Source organism: Necator americanus, chromosome IV, assembly GCF_031761385.1.
Source record: "Necator americanus strain Aroian chromosome IV, whole genome shotgun sequence".
NCBI lineage: Eukaryota > Metazoa > Nematoda > Chromadorea > Rhabditida > Ancylostomatidae > Necator > Necator americanus.
The window spans coordinates 1,316,395-1,340,707 of record NC_087374.1 but is presented as its reverse complement, the minus strand read 5'-3'; the positions used below and the strand labels follow the sequence as shown (position 1 = coordinate 1,340,707).

At 38.1% G+C, this 24,313-nt stretch overlaps 1 protein-coding gene across 2 annotated transcripts; it reads left to right on the top strand.

Moving 5' to 3' along the window:
• Positions 1–24,131, top strand: RB195_000122 (uncharacterized protein; the record flags this gene model as incomplete). Of its 2 annotated transcripts, XM_064196287.1 has the most annotated exons (21): positions 1–116; positions 4,014–4,088; positions 4,180–4,259; positions 4,322–4,398; positions 6,828–6,904; positions 17,956–18,139; positions 18,910–19,095; positions 19,941–20,042; positions 20,861–21,005; positions 21,092–21,267; positions 21,335–21,469; positions 21,858–21,952; positions 22,021–22,114; positions 22,193–22,275; positions 22,349–22,416; positions 22,476–22,603; positions 22,667–22,783; positions 23,270–23,440; positions 23,570–23,695; positions 23,751–23,891; positions 23,994–24,131. In XM_064196287.1, the coding sequence occupies 21 exons, from the start codon at positions 1–3 to the stop codon at positions 24,129–24,131; spliced, it is 2,514 nt and encodes an 837-aa protein (XP_064052167.1). The 2 variants fall into 2 exon arrangements, with proteins under 2 accessions (XP_064052167.1, XP_064052168.1); XM_064196286.1 differs by lacking the exons at positions 1–116; positions 4,014–4,088; positions 4,180–4,259; positions 4,322–4,398; positions 6,828–6,904 and adding an exon at positions 17,168–17,208.
• Positions 24,132–24,313: the final 182 nt, after the last annotated feature.

Sequence of the window (24,313 nt, the reverse complement as noted above, 5' to 3'; positions counted from 1 at the left end):
ATGATACCACATACCACAAGGGTTGGGGTAGAGGATCAAGAAGGCAAATACACCCCTGTGGTCCCTGAAGGGGGAATCGAGGCGGGGAGACGAGACCCTAGGGACGACTACGCACGGTTCGGAGGGGCGAGACCGCCACGTCATTGCTAGCCCAGCGCGAGCCCCTCCGGAATCGAGCAGTCAGCTCCGAGTCCTGCACATCGTTGCCTGCCGCTCCTCCTTGGAGCGGAACAGGGGCACGACAAACGATGCTACTTCTATGCATCCCAGTTCGACGAGTTCCACAACGGTTTACCGCCTCATAGATCTGGTGGTGGATCTGTGACTTTCACGCCACTATGAGGCGGTAAACCGTTGTGGAGGATGAATGGTCACCAGATCTTTAAAATATCCGCAGTTCAGTGGCAAACAATCCTCCTTTACTCTCTAAATCTATCAAACTGAGGAAATCCTTTCATCCATTGAAGGACGAAATTATCAGGATCTCCTGAAGGCACAGTAAATCTTGTGACAAAACCTAAGTAAACAGAGAGCAAAGTGGCTCCATGGCATCAGTTACAGTTTTACAGACTTGAACATAAAATATGGTAGATTCAAGCAAAACAGTCGAGAAAGTGAGCACAAGCGATACGTGACGAGAAGAGACAAGGAGGAAGTCATCGAATTTACGCTGGTGCACATTAGATCACATATGAGACGGGCATCCGGATGGACAGCTCGCAGTTAGTTGACACGTTTCATCAAATATCCTTCAAAGAAGGAAAATACTGACGGTAAAATGTTTGGTGCAATGATGCATAAGCAATGACTTTTTCAAATTTAAACTTACTCACACAAAAAAGGAGTACAGCAATACTTAACATGTGATTTGAAAGAGCATTCCTACAAGAGGGTTTAGTGGTTTTTTTAGCGATTTTTTCCTAGTTTTAAGCCTTTTTTTGTTGGCTTTAGGAATAATTTTTTGTTAGTTATCAGATCAAAAAGAGTATCAAGACAACGGACTTTTTGCTTTTAATAGAGGCGCAGCGGCTATGGAGGCTGCACATGAGACTTGAGAGATACTAAGTGCTAGTAAAAACGGCGCAGAATTGGTTTAAGCAATTCAAAGAAGGTAATCTCGACTTCAAAAGTCGCGGCTAGGTCAGGATTCTCTATCGAATCTAATGAAGAGAGATTGAATCAACTTTTTTTAAACGAAAATCCGCATCAAACGACAAGGAATTCACCAAAAAGAAGGACTGTGATCAATCGACAGCAGTTCGGCACTTGGCATCCAATGGAACTAGGATGGAAAAAGTTTAAAAGTTGAAGATGTTGTCGAATGAGCACATTTTTGTCGGCTTGATCACCTCATTTTATTGATCTAAAAATTAACAGAAATTATATCATTATAAAAAAATAACTGAAGGCACAATCTTGTAGAGATAAAAAACTCCATCAGATCACTTGTCACGTAAAGCTAAATTCTTTTTTCTGTGCCCTAAATTGAACTTTAAAAAATTACCCCATTATAGAAAACGTATTCTAGCCACATTTAATGACAGAAAAACCAGGAAACAAGTATTCACGCGTATAATTTGCAGTAGTAAATAAGAAACGATTTTAAAGGAAATGAAAGAAAGTGAGACGATACGCTTGAAACAAGAAAGAATAAAAAGAAGGAGAGGAAGCGTGTTCTTTCAGATTAAAAATTCCAAATAAAAATATTGAGATGCAGAAGAAGCATAGGTGGACAAAACTAAATCCAAGTTCTCGTCCTCATAAAAGAAGATAGCTGTGTTATTTATAATATGTAATATATAATATATAATATATAATATTATAATATATGATATATAATGTATAATATAAATATAATATATTATAATTATAAAGAATCCGTATCCAGCTCAAACAAAATAATAATCAGTGGAGTTTGAGAGGAATAAAAGAAAGAAAACAAGAGAAAAGAAAGCAAGAAAGAATAAAAAGAAGGGAGGGAGTGTGTTCTTTCAGATTAAAAAATCCAGAAAAAAGTATTGAGAAGCAGATGCAGAAGAAGTATAGGTGAACAAAACTAAATTCAAGTTCTTGTCGTGATAAAAGAAGATAGCAAAAAAAAGAAATTGAAAGGAATGTATTTGCAAATTTATTTTAAAGACACATATCAATATGAGCAGAGTAGTGATTAGGGAATTTTTTGAGCCGCATCTGCGTTACGGATAATATCATGGAATCATTAAAAGCATTCATATGAGGAAGAATGTTTTTGCTGAACGAATTAAGTGATGTTTTTCCAGATAAATGACGTAAAAACGTTTTCCAGCTTCCTGTAAGGAACTCAGTCTATGCCAGAAAATATGTAGGAACACGTCTCCAACGTCTCTCGCATATTTTTCAAAGGCAACTTCGAAGGACACATTTTTTTCTCTCTTCTCGGTTCTCCACATCTCTTTTTACATGCAAACGTCCCTAGAATCCAAGATGACAGGGGAGAAGGAGGCATTGCTATTTTATTGTACGCGCAGAAATCAGCTTAAAGACAAATTACAGAGGAATTTTTGATATTGAGGTAGTAGAATAAATAGGGCTTAAGAAATAAGGAATTGGATAGGCTTAAGAATAAGGAAAGGATTTGCAAGGATCACATCAAAAGCGTAAAACACTCCCACAAATCCAGAATCGTTGATCAGAAGCAGCAGATCGATCAGTTTACCCAAAGAAGCAACACTTTACACTCCCGCTCTTATGAAATGAAAGCGGATTTTCTCATTCGTAATCGTATGGAAAGAGCTTTCGTTTGGTAGGTGGTCTGGTGCCTTTGATCCATCCGATTCTTGGATTTATATGGGATGATTGAAGGTTGAAGCATTTACTTCCGCTACTACTACATTTATTTTGAAAAAATATGTGCCTTTGATAGTGAAAGCCGCTCTGGAATCATCCAAGCGAATTCGCACGAATTCATTGTATGAATGTAAAATATGCGCAATGCGATTGCACATGACATGATGCAAGAAAAAGAAATTTTCCACTCACCTTACTTCCCCCCAAGGCATGCAAAAAAAACATCAGCATACGATTTTTTGAAGTTGAATCATTTATTAGTTGAAAGAAACGAATTATAACCTTTAGGCCACAAATACGAAGAAATCGCCCCTACAAAACCTGGTCAGAAAGATTAAACTCTGGATTTCCTGCGTTCCGGTTGCTCATTGATTTGCTCCGGATGAGTGACATCAATACCTGCTTTTCATTAGGGGTTTCAAGGCCCCGTCCATTGGAAATTTCAAGCTTGCGATTTTTTTTCCTTCAGTTGCTAGAAGATCTGTTTGTCTTTACCAAATTTAAATCCTGTTTTAGATCACTTTAGGTATGAGTTTCTGGATGACAAATAGCCAGAAAATTGGACGATAATTGCCATTGTCATCTATCTTTTTCCACAAGAACACGGGCTTACTGGTTTTTCACTGTTAATTAACATTCCCGTAGATGAAGTGAAGGGAGTTTTGTGGAAGTTTACGAAAAACCCCAAGCTACTAGCCCACAAATCAATAATAATCAATAATCAATCAAAATATTCAATATCCAAGGAAATGGTGCAGAAAACAGTGAATGCGTCTAGCGGATCGCGGATATTTTTAATAGAAAAAAATCATAACAGCTGTTCATCTCCAATTCTCATGCGACGTTCTATTTTTTACCTTAAATCTGCAACAAATACTCCATTATTCATGCAGATTCCTTGTGAAAAGACTTCCGGAACGTTTTAGTGCTCTCAATTAAAAAAAAACATTTTTAAAGGGGAGGTGAATTTTGATCGAAAAGCACTAGAAAATAAAATCAGAGGAAGTACGTACATATGGGATGCTTATGATTCTTCCTTTTCTTCTTTTCACTGCTTTTATTTTCTTTTTCATTTCCTAAGATTATTCAGCCTCTTTCTAAACTCAACAGGAAATCCTTATCATTGTTCCAAGCCCTTATCAGATGAGAGACTTCAAAACATAGATCATCTAGTTATTGTTTCAAAGAAAGCACTACTCATTTGCCATCATCACTCCGAAGTCAGCAGTCAGGATTTGTAACAAAACCGAGATTTTGACAAGGTACACGATTTCCTTGGGTACAATTTGTTCTTCTAAAATTGTTTTATATTTATATGCAACAAATTACAAATTTATTAACAAATTATTCCAGAAAATTAGCTCGAAATAGCTGTATCGGGGGTTGTCACATTTGTAGACTTGATACGAAAACCGACAAAAACGACAGACGAGGTATGGGAACTGTTTCTTTCTGTTCACGAACATTATTCTGTTTAAAAAAAAAATGCTTCCAGGAAAATATGATACTCAGTGTTTTATTCTTCGCTGGTGTCATTTTGCACAGGATACTTTATCATGCTTTTTTAATGTGGTCAGTACGGGGTTTTTTTCCTCTTTTTGACATGTCTTGTTTAAGAATCGCATTGTTTTTTCGAATACATCGAATCGAATACAATACGATAGCGATAATTAGCTATTTCTCTATTTTTTTTTTTGGTTTGAGTACAAATCCAAATGATGATGACATGAGATGTGATAAAGAGCTGCACTTCATATCTTATTGACGTAGTACACAAGTACAACTTAGTAGTAACTGTAACTGTAACTGTAACTGTAACTTAGCATCCTTGCCACGGAATCCTTTCAACACCGTCATACGCTACTGCCCATGAGCAAAAAAAAAGTAGAATCAGGAAAATGATTGGGGTGAAAAAAAAATGAAAATGAAAAAAAAGGAAAATTTTACATTGATGTTTGCGTGATAAAAGTTGATAAAGCATACCTCCTACGTCCGAGAACCCTAATCGGTATTGCAGATATTCTAGTGGATCCGCTGTGGTAAGGTGTTAGGTCCTAAAACTTCATTCCGTCCAGGAACTAATGGAATCTGCTGTTATTTACGTAGTGTCTGTTACTTAGTCAAGGATAACCTAACCACCCTCTCTCACAGAACAACCGAAATGAGTACGAAGCACTAAGCACTATGCGCCTCTATTTATTTATTTATTTATTTATTTATTTATTCACATACACCAATGCTGCACCAGAAAAGAAAGATAAAAAAGTGGAACACACTTTGTTTGAGTCAGAGAATCTTACGAACGAAAAATTGCAAACTTCACTAAAACCGGGACCCAATTTATTGTCAGAGAAGACTGGCGTTGTCTTTTTTTGCGGCGGATTACAAGTCCAGCATGTCCAGCACGTCATTCTCCTACTCTTGAAGGTGAAGAATCCTCTATGAAACCCTAGTTTACATTTATAAACACACTGACGACTAGAAAGCGGAATAAAAAAGATATGGAACAGCTCCAGCTCATCTGCTTGAACTTTCACTCATTCCTGGTATGATTCACAACTTAAAGCCAACGTATCATAAAATTAACTTAGTGGTGCGGAAACCTCAGGCGAAACCTAGAGTTTGGATTCCAGATTACGGAAGCGACCTTGACTCCCCTCACCTTCCCCTAATAGTCTTGGGAAAAAAAAAACGGAAGATGGCGTTCTTTCCTACGAAATCAACGCGCCACACTTATGCACGTGCCGTGTCCACGAGCGAGCAGTCGAAGATGAGGCCTTCACCTTTTTATTCAATTGAAAACCAAGAATACCAACGGATACGATGCTGAGGGGATCGGAGCGTGTACGTGTAAGTGCGCGCGTTCTAACGTACTCCTCGTAGGAACTAAATCGGTTCCCAATCGGCGTTTCTTAGGACGAGGACTCGGAAGAATGGAGCGAGATACGCTCGTTTCCGCTTGATCTACAACCCGAACTCTATGTTTTCCCTCGAGCTTTCGTACAACGTCAATTTTGTGATAATCTCCTTTTAAAATGATCTCATTGTTCGATCTACAATCCACCATCGATCTGTTTCATCGGCTCTTCTGCCAATCCTATTTCCTTTCTCAGTAGCCAGTGTCAGTGTCAGTGTCAGTGGTTGAGGTGGCCACAAACCTTGCTAAAATCCTTTTTTTTTCACTCCACTTTGTAGCGACATCATTTCCTATCATTCCGAAGAAATTCTATCTTGAACTATCCTCAGATTCTCCATCCTGCACAGTTTAGCTCCAGAATATTACCGAAACGCTTCACCAGGAATGTAATGAATGCTAAGAATCTCATTACACGGCTGGGAATCTTAAAAAAACAAAAAATAGCGCTCATCATTAGTTTATAGTGAATTCCTGGTGCTGATTCCAGCATCATTTTTCCCAGATCGTCAGCACCATTAATTAATCCACACTCCCAAAACCGTTCTAGTGTTTCAGCAAAAGTATACCCATTGCTCGATTTCGTTGAATGATAGAGTTTCCTACAATTTCTTGGAATTTTCTCTCTCTCTAATTTCGTGTTGCATATTCATTTTATTTCCAAATATTTTCTTCGTCGTCTGGTTCAACCTTCAATGGAAGCTGTGATCCAGTACTTGTGCTATTAACCTGAGGAGCACAAAAGATTTTTAGGATCTAGTATTCCTGGTTTTTTTTTTCGGAGCGTGCCTCATTAAAAGCCTGAGTAAAAAAAAAGTCTGGTGTGATTTGCTCAACAAAAGGTTCCAACTGCTCTAGAACAAAAGTTTCTAAGTTCAGTTTTTGAGTCACTTGCTTAAACGAAAAAGTTCTAAAGCTAAGAATTCCTGGCTAGTGTGAATGACGCAGTCATTGAAGGTCAACTAGACGATAGAATTGGTAATATACATCGAATTGTAAGCTTGAACACGTTCCTTTTCTCCAGGATAAAACTTTAAAATCTTTTTTTTTAGTAGAATATTGAGGCCCGCTTCCATAAGCATTCCAGCAAACCGCCAGGTTCACGCCTCTCTCCTACAGGTCAAAGCATTCTCTGGTCTCGTCTTCGTTCTGGTGTCCTACAAGGTACTGTCCCCAACCGATATTGATCGATGGCTGAGTGATAGAGTATAATGTTCATGTGTTATGTACATTGAACTCAGAATACGTTAATGAATTGCTTGAAAAATTTAGGAGACCATCTAAGCGAAGTCCGAGCTCAGGGTGTACTCCAAAATTGACGTTGATGATGTTATTTTGCGAAAAATATAATAGAATGAGTCATGAAAAGAAAATGTGAGGGAAAATACAGTAAGGTCAAACATTAAAGAAATCCACAACATCCTGTTACTTTGTTCAGAAGAAAAAGAAAACACTCGCGCTTAGTTCACTTGTACTTATCGCATTGTTCAATGACCGAATCAATTTGACCTTGAGCTGGCTAAACGATTCAGCAGTTTTCAGTTTCCTACACAAAAAGAATCGATTCGAATTCGAATGGTTCTCACAGGAGATGAGAAATGGAAAGAAAACCAACCTTAATCACAACGAATCAAAAAAGAGAATCCTTGGGGGGCCAGGAGTGTGAAAATCTGGAGAAATCCTTTCAGTTTGATGTGATAAGTAGGTAATACTGGGATGTGCTCATCGAAAATATTGCGGTTACGCTAACGTATATTACTATTGAGTCTGACGTTAGACAAACGGCATTGTCAGGAATAACAGAATTATTTTGAGGCATCGTTACGGCACTTCACAGGGCAATGTCCACTCGCTTCCATATTCAGACATTCGGCACTGAAATTCCACTGGAACGTGGACATAATCCCGATTTTTTCTAAGGGAATAACATTGTGCTACGCAAAAGCCCTGATTTATAAAGTAATTCAATTTTCGCTTTTTCTCTTGAAAATCTGCTAAGAAAATGAATCTTTCGTACATCTAAAATTTCTCTTACTTTCTTTTAAGCATAACCAGCCACAAGCTTCAAAAACGCATACATTATAGGCTGTATTTTCCAATTTTTCCAATTTTTTTTTCTCTATTTGCCAATTTCTCAGCCTCTTAGACTTAAGAAAGACTAGCCAGTGAAATTGAAAGCGCTTGACCTTTTCCGTGTTTATAATTCTCGAAAGCAATACTTTAGAATTATCGTGGATTATTCGGAGTTGTTTTGTTTTTCTCGAAATTTCTTTTTTCTAAACTAAAAAAAAAGAAGATCTGTGAAAATTCCCCTGCTGGCGTTACCGCGAATGATCTAGTGTTAAAGAATAGTCGAAGATGACTCAAAGTGTGGAAAAAGACAAGAAGAACTGTTCATTTTTCCTCTTCAACTGAGAAATCTCATCATTAAAGGCATCACCCCACGAATCTGGCGTGGTATGGATTTTCGTTGGAGTATACCTATATCGGTTCGTTGATTATGGATACAGGGGTGGTTCCGCTCATTTCTCCCTGCATCACTGTTAAACACACGGCTTCGGAATGCGGTTCCCTACGACGTCTTCTATTCCAACGCACCACCCTCGCCTCCCGCCCCCTCCTGCGATTCGTCGAATAATAGAATTGCCTACCGGGCCTCCGAATGGGTTTTCGACGAATCGCAGGCAGGGACGGGGCGCAAAAGTGGCGCATTCGTTATTGTTACTATGGTAACAAATCAAAGATCAGGTTATGCTGTTCAGGATAGAAAAAAACCTTCTTTTCGACCAAAACTCTTGACGATGCCGCTTTCAAATCTGTACAGTTTGTCTTTTCGCCGTAATTTATCATGGCATCTCATGGGGAAATCACTTGGAAGAGCCACTTTCACAACCAGTTCGCTACAGTAAACGACTCAATCAATGGGAAATATATGCAAAAAAAAAAAATTGTGAAGTGTTCTTTGGCAAAGAGGATGTGTTGGGGGCGTTTTCTCGCAAGAAAACAAAAAGCAAAGAGAATAAGAAGTATAATATTTCCTCCAAAATATTGCTGACTTCTTAAGAAGGGCTACTTTAGGACTACCTTATAGTATACATATTATAGGACTATTTTATTTCAATGAGAATTTTTATCGAATAATACTTTTACTTCCATGAATATATTACACGGGCAAATAATCTATTCCTGTAAACAAATATGGGATTATCCTAGTTAACCAAAACCTCATTTCAGTAACATTTTGCATTGTATATATTTTATATATATATATATCGTTCTTTTTTCAACGAAACCTTTTTTCAATTGATTGGTGATCCCATCTTGAAAATTACAGTGCAACATAGCTTTCGAAACACTGATGTGGCTGCTTCAAGGACTATTTAAAGAGAGCATATAGTAGAACCAAAACGACATGAAACACGGACGTTTGCGCAAGCGGCTGCGCTCAAAGCGGAGCGGCGGAGCGTAGCGGTTAGAATCGTGTAAGGATCCTCGCTACCTCCACCCATCTCTGTAGTTCGCGATGGTCCCACCTCGATTCCAACCGCTATCCTTACCGGGACACGTCGAACGCAACCGATTATGCAGCAGCACCGTACTTCATGCCGTTTTAACCCGACTGTACCACGAATCTGACGTGGTGAGGGAATCCGCAGGAAAAGCTAGAGATGTGGTTGTAAGTTGCAGGATTGGTTGCTCTTCCACTCACATCTTCCTAATCGTCGTAGAAGACGGCGTGAAAATTACGGTCCTTTACGAGGATTTCAGCTGCGCCACCGTTGTACGCGCGCCGCATCTACTTGCGAGCGGTCGAAGATCAATGAGGTCTTCTCACCAACCTATTCAAGTAAAACCAATGAATAGGATGCTGAGGGGAACGGAACGCATATATAGAGAAGAGTTCTAACGTACCTCGTAGGAACTGAAGCGGTTTCCACGCCCTTCTTATGAAGGGTAGGAAGAGATGAGAGGACCCATCCCGAAGGGGACCTGCAACCCCATCTCCATATATCTTTCCTACGGATTTCCTGACGACGTCAGATCCGTGGCGTACTGCGTGTAAAGGCATCACCCCACGAATCTGGGGTGGTACGGGTTTCAGGTGGGTTATGCCTACACGGGGTCGTAGTTTATCGGGAGGAGGGTGATTCCGTCCATTTCTTCCTAACTGCCGTAAAAAAAACGGCCAGAAGATGCGGCTTCGAGCGTTTCGGGGCGTTATTTTCTACAACGAGTTCGATTGGAGCGCGCCAGCCTTGTGCACGCGGCACATCTTCCGGGCTTTTTTTTTATTTCCGAGACTATAGTTATAATTCCTCTTCCTTTACGTGGAATTTCGATCATTTCTGCAACGTTCTCAGCCCTTATTGAATAGTAGCATGCGAGTTAATCTTATCCTCACACCTCGGACTAATGCTGTGTTATTTAGGCGGGTCGCCGCAGTATTCGTCAATATTTCCCTGAAAGAAAAAAAAAAGACAAACAACTACGCTTGAAGTGAACGCTGCATTCCTGTGTTTTTTCCGGTAAAATCGTCTGGTTCTCGGCGATTTTTATTAGGAATTTTTGACGCCATTATGTATTCAACAACTGAAGCGCATCGTTGTCGATAGTTGTTGTCCGTTGCTTTCTCGTTTCGAAAACGTTTTGCGCTATTGACCGAGAGTGCTTGCGTGGGCGGCGGCTGTGCATGAAAGCATCGTTTGTTCAGGCAAGATCGAAACGAAGTGCAGCCGAACAAGCGTATTCTTCTATTTGAACAAATTTTCCGTTTTCCGGACTCGCCGCGGTTCCAACTGGGATATTTACATCCATCTGCAACAAGAAAATATCTATTCTTACTAATGTTTTACAAATAAAAAATATGGGACCATTAGGGAAGGGGGGGGGGGCTAACTACTCGTTATTTGCACAAATTTAGCCCTCTACATAGTTCCAAAGTAAGTAATTGTTGGTCCAGAATATTTAGATCGAGAAGTTTCTGGATTAATGTAGTTGGGGTAGGGCCCATTCAGTGACACCCTTATTTCTAAGTTTCTAAATAAATAATCAAATCAATCGGCGCCCTAAGGCCTAAGTATTAGTCTTAGAGGATCTACGACATTTAAACTAAAGTTACTAGGAGAAAAAAGTAAGAGCAGTAAACTAAAGTTACTATGAGAAAAAACTAAGTTAGAGCCCCCCCCCACCAAGTACATTTTTCTCGAAGTTTCTCCCGACCACTTTCATTATGAATTCGAATATTTCGAATCATTCAATCAACAAGCCCAAGATTTGTCGGAATTTCGAGAGGTCTCCTTCTCAGAATCCTCATGAAATGGTTTTAATAATTCTAACAGTTTAAACCCCACCCCTTTTGTATCGATCAATCCCTAACCAACCACTTTGTGTTATCGATTTAGTTCATTTGACTATGTAAGTAAGCAAATAATTAATCGACGTAAATCGATTACTTATTTGCTTACTATTAATTATGTATTAAAATTATTATGTATTAAAATCGACGTAACTATTACTATTATTTATCTATACTTATTTATTATTATTACTATTATTATGTATTAAAATCGACGTAATCGATGAATTAAATTATTCGGTATTCAAGGTGTGTATCGATCAATGATCGATGTAGTATGACTCATCCGAATCTGTATTCCTCGACACCAGCGACGTCCATATCTTTGATCAATTTCGTGACTCACGGCAGACTCCCGTACAGTGGTGTCCGGTAGTGCAGCGCCATCAAAACTGGATATCAACCACCTCTTCACCTTCACCAGCAACTTTGCCGTCTCCCATCATTCATAGAAATGATAAACATCGAATATTTATTCAGTAGACAGTTTCTGGACGACGCTCACGTGATCGCTTAGCCTTCTTTTCATTCCGATTCCGACAAACTAGACAATCGCTGTTGAAGAAGTTAATTATAGAGTTCAGAGCTCGCCTCACTCCTAGCCTTTGATTTTCGTCCATGACTCGCATATCCATGCATTCTCGTCCTCTTGTGTTGTGTGAGGCTGGCGGCTATTCGTGGCTGGCCGCACTGGGTCCTAAAGCGATTGAGGCAGCGCGCGCGCAGACACTCCGACTGGCACTCGGCCATGTTTACCCCGCTTTCGGAGGCCACACATGTAGTTTCCTCATCCGTTTGTGGCTGCAGTCTTTTCGAGGGCTGACATTATTAGTTTTGATTGATTCAACACTTCTTATTATATTATATGTGGTCGAAAAAAGAAAAGTTCCTGGTCTTTTCTACTGATTTCCATTGGAGGACAGAGTGTTGTGATCGTCATGTTCGATAATTACATTTGTAACTATTTCCCTACGTCGTATAACGCTTAGCTTCGCCGTAATTAAGCGGAGGGATCTGGTTGTCGATATTTTTTCTTTATTTTTGAGGACGAAGCCGTTTCCCCATAACATCGATGTGTTTTAATTTCGAGTTTTTCTCTTCTTTTTTTTTTTTTTTTTTTTTTGAGAGAGAGGCCCAATAATTTCGTCGTCCTTTATTTCTTTGTTTGCTCAAGTCCCTTCCGTTCTTTTCAACTTATTTTTATTGCATTTTTTTTTGTATCAATTTCGCTGGATGACATTGAACATCTTAAACAAAACAAACAAAACTTAAACAAATCGGCGATCATTTCATATTTCAATTCGACCCCCGTTCAATCATGCTTTTTAGGGCTACATCTGTATCCATTCGAGTGTTTGCGGCAAAAAAAATCATTCTCATGAGATATTATATATATATATATATATATATATACATTATATATATACATGTATATAATTATCCGTTTGATCATTCCCGAATTTTTTTTTATATAATAGAAAATGAAAATCTTTTCGAAGTTCCACCAAGTTTTAAGACATGTTAATGTTTTTAAAACCCCTTTTAGAGCTAATCCGTGTGAAAATCTCGTAATTGTTTCATAGCATGGGCAGATTTGCACAGCCGTTTTCATTTAATGTGCATTTGTTTTTGTTTATGACGACACTCATTTCAGCTGAACGAAACGAAATTGGCTTCGAACTATCTTATTGATTTCATGCAATTAATTTCACATCTATTCAGCAGATTCAACAAAAGTTTAATCCCATGAGAATTTCACTTAAGAGTTTTATCGGGTCGAAAAGAAGACCGCGATAACTCTGACTAATAAATCACAGGTGGACGTAATTTTGATATCGGCAGTGTTCACATGTTTGCATCACATTGTTTTTCTCTTCCCTTTTTTCGCACCTCATTCTATATTGATTTTTAGCCGTCTTTTTTAAGGAGAAATTTTATGGAAGGCGACCTGCAAAAGATATTGCTGGCGTCTACCCTGATTCAGTGTATAGTCGCAGATCTAGAAGTGTTTATAACCTTCGTAATCACCAGTTCATCACGACTCTGTTCTCTTCACTATTAACAAGCTTAGTTTTCTGTAAACTTACCTTATTTGTCCCTTATTTATGACAAGCTACCCCGACCTGATTGACTTAAGAAACCTAAACCTAGTCTCCTTTCCGGCTCCTTAGCGGAGCTTGTTCACTAAGCGGTTTTAGTTTTCTTTCATAGGACATGTTTTTCTTGCGGAGCCAAAAAAGATAAGGAGAGTGATAAGAATCAGCAAAATTACTGTTCAAGCAATATTTAATAGTGTTTAGTGCCATTAGTACAAATAACTGTCACTGTGTTGACGTTTGTACGTGTTTGTATCCATGCACTTCACGACTGTGCTACAGTTTTTCTTTTGTTCTCATACCTTTCTTCAAGCTGAAATGATTTCATCGGTTGGAATTACATATGTATATTCAAAAAAAAAGAAGAAAGAAAGTGAGAGCTCTAATTCTCAAACTGAAATTTATTCCACGCAAGAAAATAGTGATGTCTCATCAAACAAATGGATATTTAGGATTTTTTTAATGTACCGTTAGCGTAACATGATAACCCTTAATACTAAATTAGAATGAATCATTTTACTGTACTTTTCTGGGAATCCACTGCAAAGTACTGGTAGAATATTGTTCGTCCTCACATGTAGGAAGAAAAAATAATGAAGATATGGTCAAATAATAAACAAATGCCACTCAGTTACTTGCTAGAAATTCCGGAATGTAATGTCATTTCTAAGCTTGTCAGTATTTGACTAATTCTGTTCAACTACGACTTCATACCCAACAGAAGTGCAGGATATTTTTGCAAGTGAAATTGCTTTTTCTACGTTTGTTTTATAAATAGCCTATTATATTTATAAATAGTTATATTTATCTCTACGTTTATAAATATCTTTCTCCACGTTTTATAAATTAATATAATATAAATTTTTCATACAATTTGCTATTCGATTCGAGAAAGTGCTGGTCGCAAAAAAAAACTATAAAAAATAGGAGTGATGTTTATCCAGTGATACCGGATCTTCCTAAATGTGAAGGATGGTTTGAGAGATTCGAATCGTATGATTTTATTTACTTTATTTTGTCGAGAGAAAAAATCAACATTATTTTCTTTTGTGCTTAGTATTTCTGAACTCCACTTTAAATGTTCTCTCAATTTCGTTAAACATGCTTTCAACTGATGTAACAACTGGTTTTACAGTTTATTACCTGGGGTTTAGCACTTGTGGTGCTGGTTCTAGTTGTGTACCAGCTGTCCGGGCAGTGGACACATTATGAGGTAAGTATCAATGACGTCATAAGTATGCTGACGTTGAAAACAACGGAATGACGTTATTATTTATTACTAGCGTAGCATAATCCTAGCATATGTTTTTAAATAAATTATTGAATAGTAGCATATTCTAATGGGCAAATTTTTCAAATTAATTATTTGAATGATAACTTATTCTAGTAAACACCTATCTTTGAAATAGTTTGTTGTGTAAGAATACGTTGGAGTTACGCTAGTAATCTGATCGCCACTACGTTGTTTTCGATTCCTGCACGCTTCTGATGTCATCGTTACCTCGCAACGTGTTCTTTGCCCAGCAATTGGCATTGAACCGGGCACCACACGTTTGACGCACATTGTCATTTGTTATTGGGAAGCAGACAAACTATTAGTAACAAATCCAGGATCCGAATCACATGCTTTGGACTGAAATTAGTGCAAACGAAACAGTAAACGATTTTGCGTAAGTTCTATGCTGTGAAAAGCTTGCGGTTTACCATCTATGTCACTCTGATTTTTTGCTGTTAATAGGGTGTGAATATACTCAGGATTTTTTTTTTCTTTGTGACCGCAACATGACGGGTGTGGCTAGTTAGCTGCCATGATGATTGATGCGATTTCTCCGTAATGGTCTCGCATATCGAATATACGATCATATTAGTACGAGAAACAGGTTGTGTTAGTTTATGCAACATCTTTCTTTAAGGACAGCGTACGGAGAACTTCTTGATGTGGTGTTCTTTGTACAAGCGGATATTTTTCGACCAATGGCATCAATTTACTCAAAAACCGCATGAAGTGGATTGATTACCTCATTGTGGAATTCTACCCTCCTCTAGTAATGAAATTCACTTCAGGTGGTTCCATTTCGTTAATCTTTTGCTTGTTAAAAGTGAAATCGGTGGCACATCATTTCGCAGAGTGAAATATCTGAAGACCTAGGCATTGGTAGTATTTTAATTGCATTCAGTCCCGATTTGAACAGCTCAAAGTTTGAGGTATTGGAATTCGTTAGACGTCAGGCGCAATAATGAAGGGTTTTAAAAGTTTCCTAAGAATCTGCGTTAGAAAAGATTTCTGATCATTTGGATTTTTCGTTTTTTTTTCTGACGCTGCGAAATATTCTACGCATTTACAATTATGAAGCGCTCTCAGAATTCGTATTTACGTTTTTATCATTGTTATTATTTATTTATATATTTCATAATACATTTATTTGTAGTTATTTATGTACTACGTTACTAAACTATGTCGCAAGGAAATGTCATTCTCATCAATCCTCTAATGCCAGATGATGGTACTGAAATACTGTATCGATAAAAGAGGGCAAATCGATGCGTCCGGGGACACTTTAGTTCTGCGGGCTGTACATTGAGGTTGAGAGTTCCTAATATTTTGTGGAGATATCCTTTTTTTGAGCAAAGCACGGGAGTGGGTTATTCTCTTTTGAAGCTGAAGCATTTCAGTACAAGTACCATTGCAAATTATGTGCTGTTTCCATGTTAGAAGTAAGACGCATAACCACACCTCTTTTAAGGCTTATGGCCACTAATCACTACTTTTTCTTTCTATTTGTTGAGGCTATTTGTCTGTGGTTCCTTAAAACGCTTCGTTCAGCTCTTCTAAGCTGACAGACTAAGTTTCTTCAATTACAGTATCATTTATTTTTATTTAGGATTAACAGATTCCCATGTATTTATGACTAGTAAAATGTTAACTGGTCCTGAAGTTCTTAGTAATGTGTTGTGCCCAAACGAGGAACTAGAACCAGTTTCTTCAATTTTTATCGCCAACAACGAACTCAGCCGTTCTTTTTTCAGTATGGATTCGTCTAGAAACTAAAAAGAACATAGGAAAAACCTATGACAATTGTCATTTGTACTTAGCTCACATTTGTTTTTCTTTTTTTACTGGGTTTGTTTACATTAACGAGAAGATGTTTGGAATGATACTAGTGTAATTTGGGCGTGATTTAGCCACGAGGGCGAACTTTGCCCCGGCGTGTCTGTTTAAGACAGGCGATACGGCAGTTTCAGATGAAGACACGGGTGCAGCGGTGGTCTGATTGTTTCGCTATCTCGGTTTTGACCTTTCGCTACGTTTTATTACTTATTTGAAGGACGGTGTGATCATTCTGCTATGTTGTAGCTGCATCTTCTTCATCTTCGATCGTCCTTTTCTTCAAGACACTCCAGCACAATTTCCCATCAGCTGTGCTGCTCATTTATCCATATTAGAAGTCGTCCAATCGCCAGCTTATCGTCTTTTCTAACACTTGTGGTTTGGATTTGACCGCAAAAAAAAAAACGTAGGAATTTCTTCGGAGATAGGAAAGTCTGAAATCCATCACTTCCCAGGATTAATGCCTTCTTCATTTCATTTGTTTTCCTAAAACTACAAATAGACTTCATCCATTCTGTATTAAAGTTTTGAAAACTGTTTTACATAGACATGTGATCATGCATTAAAGTGATCTGCCTCATGTTTTTTTTAATATTTGTAAGCTTCCATGGATTCTTGTCGTCATTGTGCTACATAACTACAATTTTCAATCATTATAAGAACAGCATCTTAAGAAAAGCAGTCCTACGAAAGATCGGTCTTCTCAAGATTTCGTACTCCTGTTCGTGTTTGGACTTACATACCGTTGAATTGAGCTGGGCCTCTTTTACCCAGTTCCCGTTAGCCTGTACTGGATAATTTAGAAAAGTGAACTTGAGCGATTTTCACCTCACTTAAATCATCAGCGGGTCAAACGTGCTTACACTATGATGAAGGACACCGCTGTATGGATGCATTCACAGGGCAGGTGAGTTCGCTTTGTGCCCATTGGATGTGCCTCACAGAAACGAGTTATATACAACAACTTGTTTGTGTCCCTCGTTTCCTTATTGTCATGATATCTGCTTGGATCTAGCAACAATGTAGCCGGTCTACTTTATCGCTCCGATTTCCCCTGTTTTTTTGGCTTCTATAGCTAACATGCTTCTAGTGTTGGACTCATAGTAGCGGCATTCAGGCGAAAGTTTAGCTCGTATAATGTTCCTGGTTTTTCTTTTTAACTTAATTTTTTCACATCTATTGCGCGCTCCATTTAAACCGCTTCTAGACAGGTTGATAAGTCACAATCATAAAGTACTTTTCAATAGATTTTATCGTTCTTATCCCCTCGGTGATCTTCTAAGACGGTTTCCATCGAAAACATCTCCAAAACTAGTGTTTTGTTACTTACTGTTAAGCTCCTGAACGCCTCTGAAGTTGATTGACAGAGAAATGAGATTGTCACTGATGTACTCAATATTAATGGGTTCTTATATTCCCCTCTACACTCGCCCCTAGCAGTTATCATTTACGGTTTTTATGCTGCTCGGCTTATGCACTATTATTAGGTCCTGTTTGGTTCGGCTGTATACTTGGCCCCTGTATCCAAGTTAGCATAAGTGTTGTGATGTGATGTTTTTGTTTTTTGTTTACGCCCATGTTTCAGCTTCTTTTGAAGCAAGTAATACATTTGTGCTGACCGCATCACTTGTTCTTTAACTTATGTAAATTTTAGGGGCTTCGTTGATCTCATCGACCATTTTTTTGTTGGAACATCTGGATCTTCGTTTTCCTCCTACCTATCACTTGCTGCTGCTGGTGCTGTAACTATGGGTCTTGGCTACTACCTCACAAAAACCAATAGCAATGGCAAGATCACGCCACTGGTGGATCCTTTAAACCAGACCGTCAAGCAGAAGGTTCGTGTGACTTTTTACTGAAAACTTTGCTCTCCTCTCATTTCATTAGCCTTTGCAAATCGGGAAGTTCATATCTTAATATACCATGCATAACTGAATTTGCCCAAATTGTGATTTTCTTTCCATTGTTCATGTTCTGTGGAGCAGAACAGCCATATGTAGTTACCATTTGAATTCTCCGCCAACATCAACAGTGAAGCTAGTTCTGCTCACTCGCGAATGTCATGTCAGTGAGGAAAACAGTTTTCAGTTTGCATGAAAGGATTTTGTTTTTGAAAGAAAAGCTCCTTTGCCCTCTGGATAATCCACATCACCCATCATCGTCTCACTATGGCGTTAGTTCGAGAATGCTTTGAACGGTGCTATTTTTATTCACACTTCATCACATAACGTAGTGTAATAGTTTATTTGTTAGCATTGCTGTTCATTTTAGAAACAACTATTTATTGTTTGCTTTAGTAAAATAAAATCGCTAGAATGGGACTCATTTCCAGTTTTATTCTATGCTGTTCTTATGGTTCAAAGAGTTAATCTTTTGTTGTTGCGAGTTTTTTTTTTCTCTGTTATCGCGTTGTAATAGGCGCTCGCACGGTGATAGATGGAATAATCTACCAATGGAATCACTCTTTGGCCAACTATTTTGAGCTGTTCGTAGCAAATCTGTTTCTTGGTCGAGCACTACAAAAACCCTATGATTTCATTTGATGCTGAACGTAGCTATGGCACTGTTCAGAGCGTAGAGTAAACTATTAATCATTCAACTATTTAAGGACGGATCGCGTATAACCGCGTATCTTAAAGATGGCAAGCTGCAGTGTTACATCTATGAGGATGCGCGAACTCTTTATCAAGGTGTACGTCGGGGTGCACGTGTCTCTAACAACGGCCCAATGCTTGGTCGTCGAGTAAAAAAACCAGATGGCACTGAACCGTATGAGTGGCACACCTACAATGAGGTTTGTTCCGTAGTTAGGCATCATAATATTTGTTTTGTTACTGTTATTTCATGCATTTCTCTCCTGATACACTAGAGTCAAGGTTGGTTGATTAATCGAAACGTTGATTTAAAAAGAACGGATCCATAACAATCACAACTAGTTAAAGATAGCGTTTGGCGAAATTTTCGATGCTACTTTCTCTATAGTCCCTAGCGTTTCAGAAAAGAAATAAATCTGCTGTGATAGGAAACGTTTGGGTCTTAACTGACAAAGGTCACGTCCTTAGAAGCCTAAGAGTCAGAGGCATCAGTTCACTTCTTTTATTGACTTTCATTGGGATAGTTGGATGCGCGTTGTGGAATAGTGATGAGACTATCCGACAAAGCTGTTTCTTTCAGTCCTACATGGGTTCACTTTACTCCGTTTCCTTTGAACGATAATAAGGTTGTAAATGGTTGTGTCGAAGGGTAAATTGTTGACACCTCCAAGACTTGGAAGGGGTGTTTTGAATTTTTGCTGTTATACTTACAAACTACATTCTGAACCCCATCTACTTTAAAGAGAAGTTAACGACGAAAACTTCTCGAACGTTGCTTTCAAGCGCGATTAGTTTGAAATAAAGGAAGGTTTGCGACACTAAATCTTCAGTCACCTTAACTCAGTAAGATTTATGACTCCTCCATTTTTGGCCCGAAAACATAGTCAACTTTTTGGAACTTTGTCCTGCATTCGATCATTTTTGCACGTGATTGTATCAACTCTCCTGAAGTTTACACTTTCGTTAGTGTGGTATACCGATGATCACTGATGAATTGATTCAATTTTAATGAACATCAACATTAGACATCATTTCTATTTTCCAGGTTATTGAACGCTCAAATGACGTTTCGATCGCATTTCGAGAGCTGGGGATCCCGGTGGGAAATGACACAAATATAGGGATTTACTGCAAGAATCGACCAGAGGTATTTTTCAGCATTTCCTGCCAAATATTATTTGATTTCTCAGTTTATTTCTCTAATCACCCTGACCTGCATCTTTTTTATAGTCCAATAATCTATTTTTGTTCTCTCTGATGATTTTTTCTTTTTTCATACATATTATACACAAGAGTAGGAGATCTTGGCATGCAAAAAACGATCTCAATATTTCCTGAATTTTTTTTTCCTAAGTTCAGATGACAAGGATAGCTACTTAATTGAAAACGCAGAATGCTGTTTCCAACCATTTTTTCAAAAGAGAAATCCGCTTTCTGACTCTATATTTTCTTTTCACATCAGTATCTACCGTTTCCGCACTTTTCTCTATGCAAGCGATAGAGTATTTTACTTCAATGCTATTTTCAATACTTTTGCGTCCAATACTTTCTCAGTACTGAGGTGTTATATCGCCTCCCGTTGTTCACTGCCGTGGCAAATTATTGGCATCGTATTCACATTTAATTCCGCTCTGTTATGAATTTGGTCAGGCAACTTCTTTGTCCTAACCGCTTTTCTAATACCCCGTCTCTATAACTTCATAAAAGTCTGGACTATTTACAAGTTATTTCGGTGAAAATTTGGCGCATAATGCATCTGTGTTAGCTGCAGATTCAACTAACTAGTAACTTTGTGTATGGCTGTCTGATAGTTAGCTGAAAAAAGACAAGCATTTAATCTTTGTTGCATTTTCACGTTTTTAAACGTGTTAGGTGGTGAATTTGCTATAATATCTTGTTAAAAATTTGATATTTTAACACCAAATATTAATTGAAATGACCTAGCTATCTAATTTTCCTTTTCAGTGGGTCATAACGGAGTTAGCCACCTATAATTTCTCTAATGTTATCGTTCCCATTTACGAAACACTTGGTTTCGAAGCCTGCGTTTTCATACTCAACCAAACAGAGATGCAGTTGGTCGTCTGTGATACAGTGTCAAAAGCGATGGGTACGTAGTTTCTATACCAATTCTTATAATAACTTTTAAATTATACTTGAGTCTTCAATTAATTCGCACTGTTTTGTATTTTCCAGGTCTCCTCGAACAAAAACCTAATTGTCCTTATCTGAAATTCTTGGTGGTGATGGAACCGATTACTAATGAATTGCGAGCTGCTTCTGAAGCCCAAGGTGTTCGAGTGTTAACTATGGATGAGCTAGAAAAGATCGGTCGCGAGGCAAGCAATAAGCCTGCACATCAGCCATCAAGGGTGGGGTTTATATTCCTGCTTTTTTCTTTCTAAGCACCATTATTTTATCCGTATCGATCATCTTTAGCCTGAAGACCTGGCAACGATTTGTTATACCTCTGGCACGACAGGCACTCCTAAAGGTGTTATGCTGACCCACGCAAACGTTATTGCTGACGGTGTTTGTCTCGAATTTTTCAAATATACCGGCTTCTACTCGACGGTTAGTAGCCTTTCTGTTTTACCTTGCGATATTTCCTTTTATTTAAACTCCATTCTTTTTGCTTTCCGCCAACATAATATCCTTAACTTGACGTTATCCTTTGATAGACGTATACCCATCGAGCATTCAATATTTTGTCCTTATGTCGTTATAGTGACTAATGATTTTTCCGTGTTTAATTGAGTGTTTCCGATGAGATTCTAATTTTTGGTTAGTGAATAAACATCACTTTACCATTTAGTTAAAAACTTGCGTTGTACAGCAAGACTTTCCTACTTTAACGTCGTCGTTTCAATAAGTAACCCACTGATTGGGTATAGAGTCATAATCATTGCTTACATTTTTATTTTTAGTGGCTTACGAACTATTTATTTCTTTTTGTTTTAAGGATGTGATGATTAGTTTCCTTCCACTAGCACATATGCTCGAACGTGTGATCGAAAGTGTATGTTTTACTAAGGGAGGTCGAGTTGGTTTCTACAGGTATGTTTGCTTGTTTTTATTTTATACAGGTCTATGGATCTCAAAGGAATTCGTGTTTTGTGCTTTAGAGGGGATATTCGTCTTCTGGTTGATGACATCAAAGAACTTCGACCGACTATTGTTCCAGTTGTTCCACGTGTACTGAACCGACTTTATGATAAGGTACGGAACATTGCTATTTGGATCATTGCGCAAAATATTCCTCAATCCGTCCAAATTTTTCAAAATATATTCTTATAGGTAATGTCTGAAGTTAACAAATCCTATATAAAGAAGGCTCTTTTCAATCTGGCCATCGCATACAAAACTCGGGAAATGCAAAAGTTAGTGTTTCCTACTCTTGTGTTGTTGGCGTTTCCTTTTTGTTGTTTTATCTTCTTCATCCTGCATTTTAAGCTTTGTCATTCGCAACAATGGTTTCTTCGATAATCTAGTGTTTAAGAAAGTGCGGGAGAGCATGGGAGGTTTGTCCATTTTTGTCCGTTCATGTACGTTATGTTTCGTGCTGAATTATACGTAATAGGTCGTGTACGACTTATGGTGACTGGATCTGCACCTCTCGCCGAAAATGTCCTCACCTTTGTCCGGGCAGCGATGGGATGTGTAGTTGTGGAAGGTTATGGTCAAACAGAATGTGTAGCAGCCTGTACGGTTAGTTTGATATTATGATAATTATATACGGTATTACCTTTAATACGATGTTTTCATTTACAGGTCTCAATGGAAGGCGATTCAAATGCTGGACATGTTGGAATGGTTATACCTTCAGCTAAAATCAAATTGGTTGATGTCCCAGAGTTAGGATATTTTTCAAAGGATGAAGCTGGTGAGGTGAGGACCCGAAGCTATGATCGCAAGTGCACTTGTGTATAGTTAACTAGTTGATGAGGTTTATTCTAAAACAGATCTAACGTCGATTCAAATAATAGTGACGGATTTCCCTGATTTATTTCAGATGCGTTCTTTGACTGAATTCATCAATTTATTTTATTTTTTATTTGTTATTTTCAAATTTCCTTGTCGTATAAACTTACTATAACCTACAAAGTGTTTCGCGGTAATTTTTAGATCCCTTAAAGATTAGTAGTACTATTCCCATAAGTGTTAATCGGTTTACACCCTATCATATCGTAGCAGCTTATCATTTCTGTGTTTTCCCTGGCGAAGTAATAATCTGATTAGATCTGGCAGCCACAATTCTTCAGTCTAAACACTCCCTTATCTTTCAATGGCTATTATCTCGAAATTGTTTTTGAACTACGACATCCGATTAGCAAAGTTTCGGACTAAAAAACTTTTCCAATTTGTGTATTTCAGGTGTGCGTAAAAGGACCTATTGTTTTCCGTGGTTACTATAAGAACGAAGAGCAGACGAAGGAGGTTCTAGACAACGACGGTTGGGTACACACTGGTGATATTGGCAGGTGGACAAAAGAAGGAACACTGAAGATTGTTGATCGAAAGAAGCATATTTTCAAGCTAGCGCAGGTATTTTCTTTTCTATATTTTTTTACAATCACTGTTACAAGAGCTAAGGTTCTGCATGCTTCATATACAGCTCGATGCCAAGTTTAAATTTAAAAGTTTTTTTGTTATTTTAATTTTGCTAAGGTTTAGGGTGAATATGTGGCTCCTGAAAAGATTGAAAACATTTACGCTCGATCGAGGTATGTAGCACAATCGTTTGTATACGGAGAATCCCTCAAAACGTGTCTAATTGCCATCGTCGTCCCCGATGCAGAGGTTGGCATCAATATTTACATCTAAATGATGAAGTAACTTGAAAATTGTTTTACAGGAATTGGTCCATGCTTGCAAGAAAGAGCTGAACTTAAGCGGAACACTTGAAGAGTTGTGCAGAAACAAAGATGTTGTCAAGATGGTTCTAGACGATATGATTGCAGTAGGAAAGAAGAGCGGATTGTTCTCATTTGAGCAGGTATGCACGCGAATTTATTTCTCTTAGTATTTTGTTTATTATTATTATTTTCTTGATGGGTATGGACTTTATCAATGCCTTCCATCTGAGTTTTTGTTTCAGGTGAAAGACATCTACCTCTGTCCAGATATGTTTACTGTTGAAAATGATCTTCTTACGCCGACGTTGAAAAGCAAAAGGCCCAAGTTAAAGGCATATTTTGCTGCCGAATTATCTAAGATGTATACCAAACTCAATTAAATCGAATGCATTATTCTATTTTTGCATTACCTCTAACATTGGTAGCATCTCTCGAATATCTCCCACATTTTCTCTGAACATGTAACCCTGATGGTCTGATATAGTCAAGTATCGTTTTACTTTGTATGAATACTTTTTAAATAGTAGTAGTAATAATGTTGGACATGTTCTTTGAAATGACG